The sequence below is a fragment of the Cololabis saira genome, chromosome 5 (assembly GCF_033807715.1).
Source record: "Cololabis saira isolate AMF1-May2022 chromosome 5, fColSai1.1, whole genome shotgun sequence".
Taxonomy (NCBI): Eukaryota; Metazoa; Chordata; class Actinopteri; order Beloniformes; family Belonidae; genus Cololabis; species Cololabis saira.
Genome location: NC_084591.1, coordinates 23692167 through 23706496, shown reverse-complemented (window position 1 = coordinate 23706496; position 14330 = coordinate 23692167). Strand labels below are relative to the sequence as shown.

The window sequence follows — 14330 nt, the reverse complement described above, 5'->3', positions numbered from 1 at the left end:
TTAGAGGAGGAAGATTCTTTTTTATTATGCACTGAAGTACAATTTCGAAAATGAAGTCGAAATGTCGAGAAAAAAGTCAAAAATGTCGAGAAAAAAGTCGAAATGTCGAGATTAATGTTGAAGTACAATTTCGAGAATAAAGTCTAAATGTCGAGAAAAAAGTCGAAATGTCGAGATTAATGTTGAAGTACAATTTCGAAAATAAAGTCGAAATGTCGAGAAAAAAGTCAAAATGTCAAGATTAATGTTAAAGTACAAATGTCGACTTTATTCACGAAATTTCGACTTTATTCTTGAAATTGTATTTCAACATTAATCTCGAGATTTCGACTTTTTTCTCGAAGTGCACAATAAAACAAAAATCTTCCCCTCTAAAATATTTTTCCTCCTGCATGGCCCTAATACTCTTCCTAATACTCTTCCTTAATACACCAGGGTTAATGAAAGCAGAACCTAGTGAGTATTAAACCTAATATGTAATAAACCAGGGTTAAAAAAACAGAACTAGTGAGTATTAAACCTAATAAACCAGGGTTAATGAAAGCAGAACCTAGTGAGTATTAAACCTAATACTTAATAAACCAGGGTTAATGAAAGCAGAACTAGTGAGTATTAAACCTAATAAACCAGGGTTAATGAAAGCAGAACTAGTGAGTATTAAACCTAATACTTAATAAACCAGGGTTAATGAAAGCAGAACTAGTGAGTATTAAACCTAATACTTAATAAACCAGGGTTAATGAAAGCAGAACCTAGTGAGTATTAAACCTAATACTTAATAAACCAGGGTTAATATTATATACAGTATTAAGCCCCGCCCCCTCCCAGCTGGTGATGACCGACACTTTAGCTGCTACGGAAGTTAGCCGCAGTTAGCACGTTAGCAGCGTCGTCCACTCCCGTCTCCATGAACCCGCCCCTGTAACTCCGTGTAACTCCGTGTAACTCTTTCCTCCAGCATGGACAGGCTCTGCAGATGTCCCCCGGGCCGGTGCTGGTGCTCGGCTGCCTCGTCCCCGTCGTCGCTGCCCGCCTGTGTGGTCAGTCAGCAGCAGAGGAGTGAGCAGCTAGCCCACTAGCCGCATCTCTCTCAACCTCCCTGCTCTGTTTTTCAGCTTTGCTCTGGACTGTCCAACCTCTAATGCTGGTGTCATTCACGTGGGGACGTCGTAAGTACATATGTGTGTTAACATTCAACAGTATTGTGGGGAAACTTGGCTTCCAGTTGATAACGTAGCTGCTTTTGAGGGTGGCTGGCGAGTTAAGGCTCATTTATGGTTCCGCGTTACACCGACGCAGAGCCTACGGCGTAGGGTACGCGGCGACACGCACCGTACGGTGCGCGTCGCCGCGTACCTTACGCCGTAGGCTACGCCGTCGATTTAGCTGAGGATCTTGTCAACAACACGACAGTAAGCATCATTTACAACATTTACCTACATTTATTGATAAAACATTATAAACATGTACTCAAACAGTTCTGTTTAGACTTAGAGACACCCTATTCTGATAAAGTTACACGTTTACTTCTTATTGGCTGTAGTGGAAGAAGAAATGCTCTTAATGCTCCAATGAAAATAATCTACTTCATGTACAGTTTCATCAATAATTAATGTTTTACTTTAAGGTTTATTTCAATGAGGGAAGTTATAAAAGTAATGAGTGATTAAAACTCAAATATATTAAGCCTAAAATATTAAATATTAATATAATATAATAATAATATAATATTAAAAAGAGATGTACATCAGTTAAGGCTAGAGAAATTTGGAATAGTTGTAATAACAACCTAAAAATGTGTCGCTCTATCGTCAGGTTTAAGAAATTGTTTAAAGAAAATACTGTAAATAAATATAAAACACTATAATTATAAAGTATACTATCAAAAACATTCTAGGATGTGAAACGTCAATTTTATATTTTGTCTTACTTATTTTTTTCTTCTTTATGTATTGTTTGTTTCCACTGAGTAAAAGCTAATGTCTCATATTTTTGCTGATCATAAGAAAAAAGGGTCGGCACTATAAGCTACGGCTTCAGCCTACACCTTTTCGGCAAAAGAAATGTTTTTTTTTTTTTCTTTCTTTCCTTTTCATCTTGTTCTGTACAAGCCGAAATAAAGATTCATTCATTCATTCATTAATTCATTCATTCAAAATGTAGAAGTATCTGACAATAAACTTGTATATATTTAAACTGAAGTATAAAATACCACCAAAATGAAATACTTAAGTAAACTTCTTAAGTAAGTACCATGGTATCGTATTTAACTGCAGCATTTGACGTTTTCTTTTTAAGCTTTCCATACATGAAGATGTTGGGAATAAGAAACATGAAACCCGTCTTTTAGTAGCAAGTTCTCACCTGTTATTGCTTCGACGTGTTAAGATTTGCCTTGGTGTGTTATTCGCCAGTTTTTAACAGTTGCTGTTGCCTAAGTTCTACCTAATGTTGCATAGTTACTCTAATCTACCGGTCATTTATATTTTTCTTTTTTTGTTTATTTCCCCCTCTTTGACAGGTGAGGAAGCCCTGGATGAGAGCTTGTCCCAAGCCTCAGTTATATTAAGTTTTTTTGTCCCCCCCCCCCACCGTAGTTACTCCAATACCAGCCTCTGCTTGACAACACTATGATAATTTACATGGACCCCGCCCAGCCCAGAGGGACAGGAATCCCCCAAAACCAAGTGCTCCAAATGATATGATAGTAGCTGCCTGGATCACTTTCTGTGCCTGCAGGAGCCTTGCACAGGTTCTGCTCCTCCTCTCCTCAAATACCCTTCCTCCATTCTGGGAGACTCTGTCTAGTGTTGTCTCCGGCACTGGAACCATGGGTAACAGCTGTGTGTGCCGAGAGGATAGCGACTTGGAGGACCATCACCAAGGATCTTCAAGGGCGACTCGAGGACAAGCTAGACGGGTGGACCACAGCACAACTGTTGGTGTTGATGCTGGAGAGGCTAGAAGCAGTCGACCAAGAGACCCAGTCAGGCCGCCACGCAGAGGGCGAGGGCCCCATGAGCCTCGGCGGAAGAAACAGAATGTGGATAGCCTGGTGCTGGACACATTGGCTGTCATCAGGACACTTGTAGACAAGTAAGTAAGATGTCCAATGGATTTAACCAAAATGCATTGAAGAGTCAGTGGTTTTCAAAATGTTTGAACTAATACTCTGTATGATTTTTAATTCTGTCAAAAAATAATATCAGCAGCCCCTTATGGTTGATGTTACTGCAACTCCATGAGAGCTCAACTTTTGACTTTGAATTTGAATTTCAGTTGAGGTCTTTTTTTGAAGCTTTTTTTACTACCTCAAGTCCAAATCAGAGACCATGGTTCTCGACCGGAGAATGTTGGCGTACCCTCTCCGGGTAGGTGGAGAAGTCCTGCCTCAAGTGGAGGAGTTTAAATATCTTGGGTTCTTGTTCACGAGTGAGGGAAAGATGGAGCGTGAGGTTGACAGACGGATTGGTGCAGTGTCCGCAGTTATGCGATCAGTGTACTGGACTGTCGGGGTGAAAGGTGAAATATTGCATGTAAAAACGGCTGAAATGAGTTTCCTTTGCAGGGTGGCTGAGGCTCCGTTATTATTTTACTACTGCACTAATATTTACCTGTGGTCTTAGGCCAGTCAGCTTGTATGACGCATTTGTTCCGAGCAACTGAACCTTTTGGTGATCTTTATCTCTGCGACCAGTCAGTTTCTATGACTCATCCGTTACGAGCAACTGACCAAATCACATATAAAACTTGAGACATCACAGAAATTGCAATCACCTTAGAGCCACTTCAGGCCGTTGAGCCACTCTAAACTCTCCAAATTCACACTGAGAATATCTACCACCCCTCAGTTTGTTTTTTTTTTTTGTTTGTTTTTTCTTTAAGATTTTTTTGGGCTCTAGTGGCCCTTTATTGAAGTTGCAGACAGGAAGGGGTAGAGAGAGAGAATGGAGATGACGTGCAGCAAAGATGTGCAGGCCGGTATTCAAACCTGCGACCACAGCAGGAGGACTGTAGCCTCAGTGTATGAGCCGTTTCTGCACCACCGAACGGCCCACCACTCAGTTTCCAGAAAACAAATTACACAGTTCTTTACAACTATTGTTTAATTGTGTTACTACTTTAGACACTATTGTTGTTATCATCTTACTTGTTTTACTTCATTACTTAAGCTATTTATTTATTTATTTCTCTTTTGGCTATATGTGTATAGTATACTTATTGTTTCCTCCTACTACTTGCGCTTCTGATTATAATTCAGTCCAGCTCATATCTTCAATTACTCTCCACACTACTCCACTAAAGAACAAAAGAAAAGTTATTAGCGCTATTACCCTGACATTTATATGTCCAATAAAGGTTTGTTCACTTAAATCAACTATATACACGATTTTACCAGATCCATTCCATCAACTGTGTGCAGATACACTATAAATTCTAGACATGCTTAAACAGTAGGTATATTCCTTTCAACTTAAAACGAATGTATACAACAATTAACCGTACAGTGTTAAACACAACTTTATACACTTTATACACTTTAAACACGTGGCCAATATCTGCACACACTTTTGCTTGTTTTTTTTTTATATTATAGGAATATTTGCTGACAGCAGTAGCCACAAAAGGCTTGTTACTTACTCATAATCTTACACTCGGTACCAAACAATTTCTCACATTTTTTGGTGGTGTGGCTCATAATCCCTAACAATTCCCTCCCTTATTCTTCAGGGATCAAGTGTTCTCTTGGGTGCTATAAATTACTCTTCTAGCCTACCCTTACATGTGTAAAGCCAGTGGGTAATTTTTAGCACCTCTGACACAGACCTTACATGAGCGTATAAATTGTTACACAGAATTTTGACAACAGAAACAAATCTTGTTGGCATACCCTTTGCTATCTTTTAAGTAGAAGGCCTCCCACGTATTCTCAACCAAATCAACACTCCTTGAGTATATTATGCACACAAATAAGCACACTGTGATAGCAAGCCTAAGCAGAACTCCTTTCATTCATAGCAATACATACATTCATCTCCACCGTGGTAGTTTGACAATGAAAAGACAACATCCAGCCAATCTGTGTCCAATACTTTCCCATACAACAGCTTCTCAGTGACTTTGAGTTACTTTTGGAGCACTGCAGGACTTGTTCATTTTATAACACACATCATATCTCACATATGCCTTTTTAGGAGGACATTTCAACACAAAACATCTCCACCATTTGTGCAAAACATGTAAATAAATTTAGATTAAAATGTACATAAATCTGTGATATTCAGATAAGGTTAAAAAGGATGGTAGAAATACTTCTAAATATACATGTTAACATATTTTTAATCTTTGCTGTTTGTTTCAGTGACCAAGAGCCCCCTTACTCCATGATCACCCTGCACGAGATGGCAGAGACGGGTAAGAAAAAAGCTAAAACATGCATTTGCACACCAACAATGAACCATGACCACAGAGCAAACAAAACAGTGTTTTTGTTGAAATAACTGTTACAGAAAACATAAAGCTGTAGTGTGACGCAAAAGGGTGTATTAGTTGTAAAGGGTTAGTGTTGTCACTTGACAGAAGTCAAGCTGGGCATTAGCTTGCACATGCTTAACCTTAAAGGTAGTCAAGCAGCACACTTTTCAGCAATAAAGTCACTTTCAGACAGAAGAACTGCAATATTGCATTATTCATGAGCCAATTGGCTTGCATGAGGGATAAGGTTGGAGTTTCTTGTCTGTCACTTTAAGGAAAGAATATGCATGTTTCATGACAGTGCTGCATTCATCTCCAACAAATTGCAGACGCTGTTGGTGATAAACTAAATAGACTTTTAATAATTCCATAGTAATTATTAGGATGAACAGCAACCAGCTGCTACACATACTTGATAAAGTGAACATCAGTAATTGTTGCCAACTCTATGAAAGCTGCAGTTTTGGCCGTTTGGTGGCCTGGAGCATCTACTTGTGTGCTGACACAATTCCAAGAAGAAAAAAAATATCGACAATGATCTTAGAGAAGTAATTGTAGCTGCCAGTCAGCCTGGAATAGAAGGTTAATTATTTTAGCTGTGGAAAGTATTATCCATGAGTGGAAAGCATTTGAAGCACTTGTCGGACTTCAAAATCTTGCTGAGATGTCACCATAAAATTGCTATGATTCTAGGAGGCACATGCTTCAGTTAACATGTTAAATCTTAAATTTCATGACATGACAGTTACAAAAACATTAGTACAGGTGGTTTGAAACAGTTGCCAGGAAAAATCAATTTCTATCAGGGCACATCAAGCTTGCATGGATATCCAAAGCCAGATGTTGTTTAGGTATCTTGGCACAAGACAGATTTGGTAATTGAACTCATCCGTATACCACATGTATTATGAAATGTGAGGCCATTTTTTTTGTCAGTTTACGTTTAGTTAAAATTGATTAGATTAGATTCAACTTTATTGTCATTGCACAGAGTACACTGAGTATACTGAGTGGTATAAAATAATGAGGTACAGTGTGTGCAAAGTGAGCAGGAGTTTTGTAAACTATGACAAACTATGAAAGGATATATACACTATGGAAGATATGTACAATACAGTAAAGTAGTAAAAACATGCTGAGACTATAAACACGAGAATATACAGTATAAAGAATATGTGCAGTCCGATTGGAGACAATAAAAAAGAGCACCAGTTTGTTAAATAGCCAATGTTTTTTGGTTGGTTGTTTTTTTTTAACAGTCTTAATTTTAAGGGAAATTGGGTCAAGCAATGGGACAAAGATCCCAAACACACAATCAAAATTACAATAGAATATTAAAAAAAATGGAAAGATTTAAGATGTACCAGTAGAGGTCAAAGTCCAGTCCTCTGCCGGATTTTTATGCTGTGGTATGAGAGTATCACAGTACAGCATCCTTCTTTAACACACGTCAGATAGAACAGTTATAGTTATTCAAATTTGTAAATACATTTGATTTATATAACCATTCATTATCAAGAGAGTAAAATATTTTCTTTTTATAAATGTTCTTCTTTCAAGATCTCCTGGACCCTGAAGGTTTTAGATTTTTCGCTGCTCAAACGCACCTTCCTCAAATGAAGTGGTCATTGACAGACTTTTGCAGTCAGGTGTCATTGAGCAGAGAAACGGCTAAAACATGTGGGGCTGGGAGTCCTGAGGACTTGGGTGGAAGAACACCACTTTAACTCTGATGTTGAAAGGCACTGTTGTCTTTGATATAATCTATAATATAATAGCCTTTATGGAACTGGCCAAATTAATTTAGTTAGATAAATCTTATCCTCTTTTCTCTTAGATGACGGTTGGCTTGAAGTTGTCCAGTCTCTTATACGAGTGATCCCACTGGATGATCCACTTGGCCCTGCAGTGATCACCCTTTTACTGGATGAATGTCCTCTCCCAACCAAGGTATGGTCTTAAATCCACTGAAATGTACATTTAATATCCAAATAGATCCAGTACTTGCCCCTGTGGTGTTGATTTCAGTATTAATCAAAAAGCAGTGCTCGTCATCTTCTTACTTTTTTTTTTTTTTTTGTTTGCATGTTGGTCCATATTCTCTTTCTAGGATGCTCTCCAGAAACTCTCTGACATTTTGAATCTGAGTTCTGCAGTTGCACGACAGGATGCTCTTAGCCCTGCTAAGCATAGAAACACCACAGCTGTTTTGGGATGCCTGGCGGAAAAACTGGCTGGTACAGTCCACATTTACCCACTTTAATCCACATTTGTTGATGCCAGAGTCCAGTTTAGTAATTTAATAAACGGATTAGATTAGTTTTGTTTCGTCATTCCGCATTCTTGTGATTTAAGGGGCAGGTCAGGAAAGTTCTGTTTTAAAACACAGATCTATAAACATGGGTTCATCATAAAGGCTCATGTATCCGGGGGGGTATATATTTTTTCCTTGTTTTTTTCCTTGTTTTCCCATATATTATATGTTGTAGGTCCTGCCAGTATAGGATTGCTGAGCCCGGGAACTCTTGACTATCTTCTAGAGAGTTTGGTGAGTAATCATTAACACCTGATGTGTAGGTGTGGTGCATATTGCATAAATCACACTATTGCAATTAAGATTTTTGAGGCATTGGAGTGGCTCAACAGCTGTGGTTATCCTGCTCTGCATGATGATGCAGATTGGGTAACATGCTCTCACAAGATTTTTTTTCCCTCCAAATGGTCTGAAAATTAAAAAAAATATATATATTATTTTTATTTATTTATTTATTTTTTCACTTTTACAGTGGTATTTTCTTCTGAAATTGTTTTTGTCACACTTTCTCAAGAGCTCGGAGGCGCACCCCACGGTCATGCTGTTTGCTCTGATTGCTCTGGAGAAGTTCTCCCAGACCAGTAAGTTCAAATGAGTTAACATTTGTAATTAGAACATTTTTTTTAGAGGCTAAAAAGTATAAACTATTTACTTGACATTCTGAGTTTTGACTTGCCATAACACTTTCTGTTCTTTGGATGTCTTAAGACGCCATTTACTAGAGTTACTTCTACTACACATAGGTGTTATATCAGATACTTAGCCTGCGTGGTTCTGCCTCCGAGCAGGAAACCGTTGAAAAGTTAAACCATTAGGGTCTTTTCCCCACGTCTGTTGTGTGGAGCTGCTGCAACCACAACGCAGCAACGGGTTACCAGCTTCTGCGGAGCTCTGAGCTCCACGCCCCGCCCATTTTCGTCTCGACTGCGAATCGGGAAGGAGGGGGAAGTGACGTATGCCGTAAAGCAGTCAAAGCCGTAAAGATTTGTAGTTTTTTAGTGTGGCAGGGTTCCTACCATGCTCCTCAAAGTTACATAGTGCCAGTGAAGGCGATACAGACCCCTCAGACCATGACAGAGGTGTCATTAAACCTGTTGGAAGTTGATGTACCATCACAATGACTCTGGAAATATGATATTAAGGTGGAAAAGTTACGTAGTGTCGCTTTAAGTACTCACATGAGGCTTTTTACTTGATAATCATTGCTGAGACAGACATTTTTACTTTCACTTGATTTATCAAGTCCAGTTTTCAACTGTTTTAAAAGACCTCTTACTTACGCTCTTTGTGGTAAAACATGATGCTTCAAGTCTATTCGTTTCAGTTTATCAGAATTATGCTGTGAATGCTTCCAAAAGTTGAGAGCTTGCAGTTTGGCACTATGCCTGAATGCTGGCTGTGCAGACATGAGCACAGCACTGAAACTGCTGCTGCTAATGTGAGGCTTCCTGTGTGGACATGTTGTTAACACAAAGTGATTTTGTGTATTCATGTTTTTTTGTTTTGTTTTTTTTGTACTTAATTCATTTACATCTTTCCTATTCGCACCTGGATTTTTCTGATCTCCAGGTGAGAACAAGCTGACAGTTTCTGAGTCTTCTATCAGCAAACAACTGGGTATCCTGGAGTCATGGGCAGACCACCCTGATTACCTGAAGAGGCAAGTTGGATTTTGTTCACAGTGGAGCCTTGACAACCTGTGTGAGTAGACCCCTCCTTTAAACATTTCCAATTTGCATTGTATTACTTCATAAATACATTTGACAATAATGATAATTAATAATAATAAAGGAATAGGCATTTCTTTAAGTTTCTTGATGATTACTTTTTTATTTTCTTCTCTCCAGTCTTGAAGGAAGGTCGCCAGTTTACTTATGAGAAAGTCAACCTAACCAATATCAATGCCATGCTCAACAGCAATGATGTCAGTGAATACCTCAAAATCTCCCCCACTGGGCTAGAGGTTAGTGTGTTTGCTGAAATCAGGTCTAGCATTTCTAGTGTGACGGTTTTAATAGTAAGAACACAAAAAGATTAAAATGTTTACCCTTTCTTTTGCATCTAACTTCAGGCACGATGCGATGCCTCGTCTTTTGAGAGCGTGCGCTGTACATTCTGCGTGGATTCGGGTGTTTGGTACTACGAGGTTACAGTTATTACTTCAGGGGTGATGCAAATTGGATGGGCCACCAAGGACAGCAAGTTCCTAAACCATGTACTGATCAGTGTTTTTGTTTTTTTCTGCCCCTCCACCTTTTATGAATGTGTTTCGGTTACATAACCTTTTCCTTTTTTTTGTTTTCCAGGAGGGCTATGGAATAGGAGATGATGAATACTCATGTGCGTATGATGGCTGCAGGCAGCTCATCTGGTACAACGCTCGCAGTAAACCTCATTCTCATCCCTGCTGGAAGGAAGGTATGCATAACTGGACCCCAGACACAAAGTTCTGTCTTCAATTTTTTTTAGCATTCACGTTATGTCACCTTTTTAGGAGATGCCATTGGCTTCCTGTTGGACCTCAGCAAAAAGCAGATGATCTTTTACCTTAATGGACATCCGCTGCCACCAGAGAAACAAGTTTTCTCGTCAGCCATGTAAGTCGACACGTGCAAGAATCATCCGAATTTCTGTCACCTTCTCCTTAGTAGGATGAGTCCCTTGTATTTATTTCCAACGTTCATCTCTCTTTCTGTTTTGTTAAAAGAATCACTTTTTTTTTCATGGCAGGTCTGGTTTCTTTGCAGCAGCTAGCTTCATGTCATACCAGCAGTGTGAGTTTAACTTTGGAGCTAAACCTTTCCGTCACCCACCGTCTGTCAAGTTCAGCACCTTCAACGACTTTGCCTCGCTGCTGCCCAGTGAAAAGATCATCCTACCAAGGTAGAAAAATAAATAAACCAAATTGGTACTTGAGGTGATTGTGTTGTAGTGTAACAGTTGGGAAATGCAGCATGTAACTTGTCTTACCCAACTGTCCTCTGACTGGCCGGTGACTCTTTTATCTGAACACAGTGGTCTTTGTGTTGGTATGGCAGGGAACTGGCATGACTCACCAATTGGGACTGATCCAGTGTGCTCTGAACTTCCTGGTTAGATCAAGGTCCAGTCATGTAAAAAGTATTCAAATATTGTAAACAAATTAGTGCATGATCTTATGTTACACATTAGACCTTACTCATAGAAAAAAAGCTTTTTTAGTTACGCTATAAGGAAATGGTGTCCAATAAAACCGTCTAGGTGAAGCTGGATTTGATGACTCACTGCCAGAACTCTGTAGTAATCCATTCTAGCAACACAAACTTACATCAACACCTTTCTTACAAGTTGTCAGTAAAAACTGAACATTTGTTCTTTAGAAAGCGAAGATTTAAAAAAAAAAAAAAAAAAAAAAAGGGAAGATTTATTGCAATGGTTTTTATTTTGGTAGAAACTGCTTAACTTATTTTCATAATCATACCACTGACTGAAAAAAATAAAATATAAATATTTCCAGTTATTTTAATCAATTATACAATAAAAAAATGGTGCAACTAGCCCCTCAACTTTTGGAAGTCAAGTTGTCATGTTGTTGCATCTACCACTGTTAAAACGCCTCAAAATTCAACTATTGGGGGGGGGGGGGGAAAGAACACGTTCACTCCTTCAAAAATATGTTTGAATATTTTATATAGTGTTTTTATTAATTTATTCAACACGTTTCTCTTTCAAACAGCAACAAATGGCAGCAATGTGGAATTCTGTGTCTCGCTCAAAGACCGTCCGCTCATGAATAGGTCTCTTTAATCTTACTGTTGGCAAAGCATCAGTGGGTGCTAAAGGTTTAATTTGCCCTGGCTCTTTTTGTTTCATTACAAAAGCAGTTTCCACAAGGCACAATGTACTTTAATGTAGGCTTTGGAACCTCTTTTATCTATTCTTGTTTGTGTGTTTCAGACACCGGCGTCTGGCCTTACTGAAGCAGGTTAGCATCCGAGACAACTGTTGCACGCTGTGTTGTGACGTCATGGCTGACACAGAATTGCGACCTTGTGGACATGGGTATGTATCCACCTACTGGGAAGAGCAATCATTTTAAAATCCTGAACTAATCACAATATTTAAAACATTTTTTTTTAAACGGCACCCATATTTGTAAAAGCTGTCTGTCTATATGTCCAAGGAAATGTTTGTCTGCTATTCCTTGGCTAGCATGATCTTAACTCTATGATAATATTGCGCTCTATTGTGTTTTTCTCTTTATTGTTTCAGTGGTATGTGTATGGAGTGTGCCTTACAGTTAGAGACGTGCCCCCTGTGCCGCCAGGACATCCAGACGCGTGTCAGACTCATTGCACATGTCTCCTGACACTTTTCCCGACCTTTTTCCTATAAGGAGAACACACAAGGCCTACAATTTCCTCCTTCACCTCCTCTGCCTCTTACTCAACGGGGCAGTGAGAAAGATGCCACAATATTGTAATGATGACAGAATGGCAAGTTCTGGTCAGAGCAGGCAGTGATGGAGGGGTGGAGAAAAAGACGGAAGATGAGAGGAAGGGGGATGAAACCACAGCTGTATCCCAAGGAGCTTTTCCTCATTTGCTTAAATTTCCTCTTTTGTATCCTTCTGACAACTCATTGCAGAACCTACGCCAAGAATTGACAGCTTTCTACTAACGGTGGATTTTTCAGAAAAAGAGTACAAAAGTGTGGTGCAAAGACAATGTATCTCAATTACAGACAGAACCAGCTTTTCATTTATGTAAAGTTATCAAGAAACATCCTCCCAAATCATGAGGATCTCACTGCACTTTCAGTCCAGAGGCTTCTATTTAATCTCATCACCTTTGTGCATGTGTCAATCCTGGCAATTTTAGTAGCTGAAGAAGAACACGGCCTGTAGTACAGTATTGAATCCAAGGTACAGATGAATCTGAAATGTCCCACTTTGTTGTTTTTGGCCATAGATGTGCGAATTATTGTTCTTTTGAGGTAGCATTTTTCTTTTCCAACACCTATACTTGAGCAGCTTTACTTTTACTGTCTTGACCGATGGCCCACTAGTAGGAGTTGTAATGGTGAGCAAAATGTCACATTTTGCTGTTGTCAGGAGACTTGAGCATTGTGATTTGAGTTTACAAAATTGCTCAATCAATCATCTTACATAAAAGTCAATCATGTGACTAGTGTTAAACAAACAATGAACAGAAAACTATTATTACAGTTATGAAGCAGATGAGGATTAAAATGGACAGAAATTCCATGTATGGATTATGCTCCTGTTCCTCTTCAAATATTGCATTGAATAATTGAATCTACAGTAATACAGTTTCCACCTGAGTTTGTCTGGTATTCTTTGGTGCTAACATTATAGCAATGATCTTAAATTTAGCTCCACTGTGAGTAGAGCTCATGTCAGGGGCCACACAAGTAACTGTCTTATTTTTTGTTTGATTACTCGAACATTGGTCTGCTTGTTAAGATATAAATGTCAGTCCTGTCAATGTGACTGTAAATTTATGTTATAAATAATGAACACCTACATTAGCTACGAAGTAGGTTAATCTGGAAGATTGACTTTCTTTTAAGAAGCGGTATGTTGCCTGTCAAATTGTGAGGGGGAAAAAAAACCCCATCATGTTGACATGACCTACAATTATGTGACCGTCATAATAGAAAATACAAATGTCTCGTTACCCACGAATTAATGCAGTATGAGGAATTTCCTGCAGACGTAATTCTACAGTGTATTTTTAATTGATTCACCAGGTCAGATGGAAAAAAAAAATGTTTTCCTTCTTTGTGGTTTGAACAACATACTACGTGCTCTGTTTATGATTTATCCTTCTCTGTCTACAACACTGTCAGTTTTCTGTTTATTTCTGTTTATGTCTGTTTTTCTGTCTCTGCTCTACTTGAAGCATCTCTGGGTTTACTGAGCTGTATTTTGGAAACGGGTGACAAAATAAATGTACGAGAGATCGTGATTCAGGAAAAGTTCTGTTTGTACAACTTTAAAAAAAAAAGTCATTTCAAATTACAACACTGAATAGTTTTAATTGTATCATTGTTTATGAAAGTGTTTACTCAGTCAAATAGCATGAACATAATTTCTAAAATCATTCAGATTATATTTGAATGATTTCTGAGAATAATATGCATCTCTTAGTATGACATAAACTGGTCAATGTTTGTTATCCTGTATTTCCTGGAGCACCTTACACATGGAGTTTAGAGATATCTTGTCTCTGTGGTTGGATATGAAGTTCAGGATTTCGTAAGAATAAGTTGTGTGTTGTATGTAAGCATCTATAAAAGAAACATGCCCCAGAGGTCCCAAAGATGTGAGTTATTGAAGAATTGTTTGCTGATTTGTGATATTTGTAATAAATGTATGTTAATGTGATTCTTTTGAATGACTGAACAGAGCTGATTTTAAGTGTGACACGTGGAAGTGATAAATGGATCTACTAAAAAAAAAAACAAAGAAGAAATGTTAGCTTTTTCTTTTTTCCTAATAGCTGCTCAGAAAGGGTTGATGGCTGTAAGTATTGGAGTG

At 38.5% G+C, this 14330-nt stretch overlaps 1 protein-coding gene across 2 annotated transcripts; it reads left to right on the top strand.

Annotated features, from left to right (window-relative positions):
• The first annotated feature begins 842 nt into the window (after window positions 1-842).
• rspry1 (ring finger and SPRY domain containing 1) lies at window positions 843-14177 on the top strand. Of its 2 annotated transcripts, XM_061721301.1 has the most exons (16): window positions 843-1040; window positions 1116-1169; window positions 2522-3096; window positions 5363-5415; window positions 7313-7425; window positions 7586-7712; window positions 7965-8023; window positions 8304-8370; window positions 9359-9490; window positions 9637-9752; window positions 9861-10004; window positions 10096-10207; window positions 10284-10386; window positions 10520-10672; window positions 11726-11830; window positions 12041-14177. In XM_061721301.1, exons 3-16 carry the CDS (start codon window positions 2702-2704, stop codon window positions 12135-12137), a joined length of 1776 nt encoding a protein of 591 aa, XP_061577285.1. In that variant the 5' UTR covers window positions 843-1040; window positions 1116-1169; window positions 2522-2701; the 3' UTR covers window positions 12138-14177. The 2 variants fall into 2 exon arrangements, with proteins under 2 accessions (XP_061577285.1, XP_061577284.1); XM_061721300.1 differs by having other exon boundaries at window positions 843-1169.
• Window positions 14178-14330: the final 153 nt, after the last annotated feature.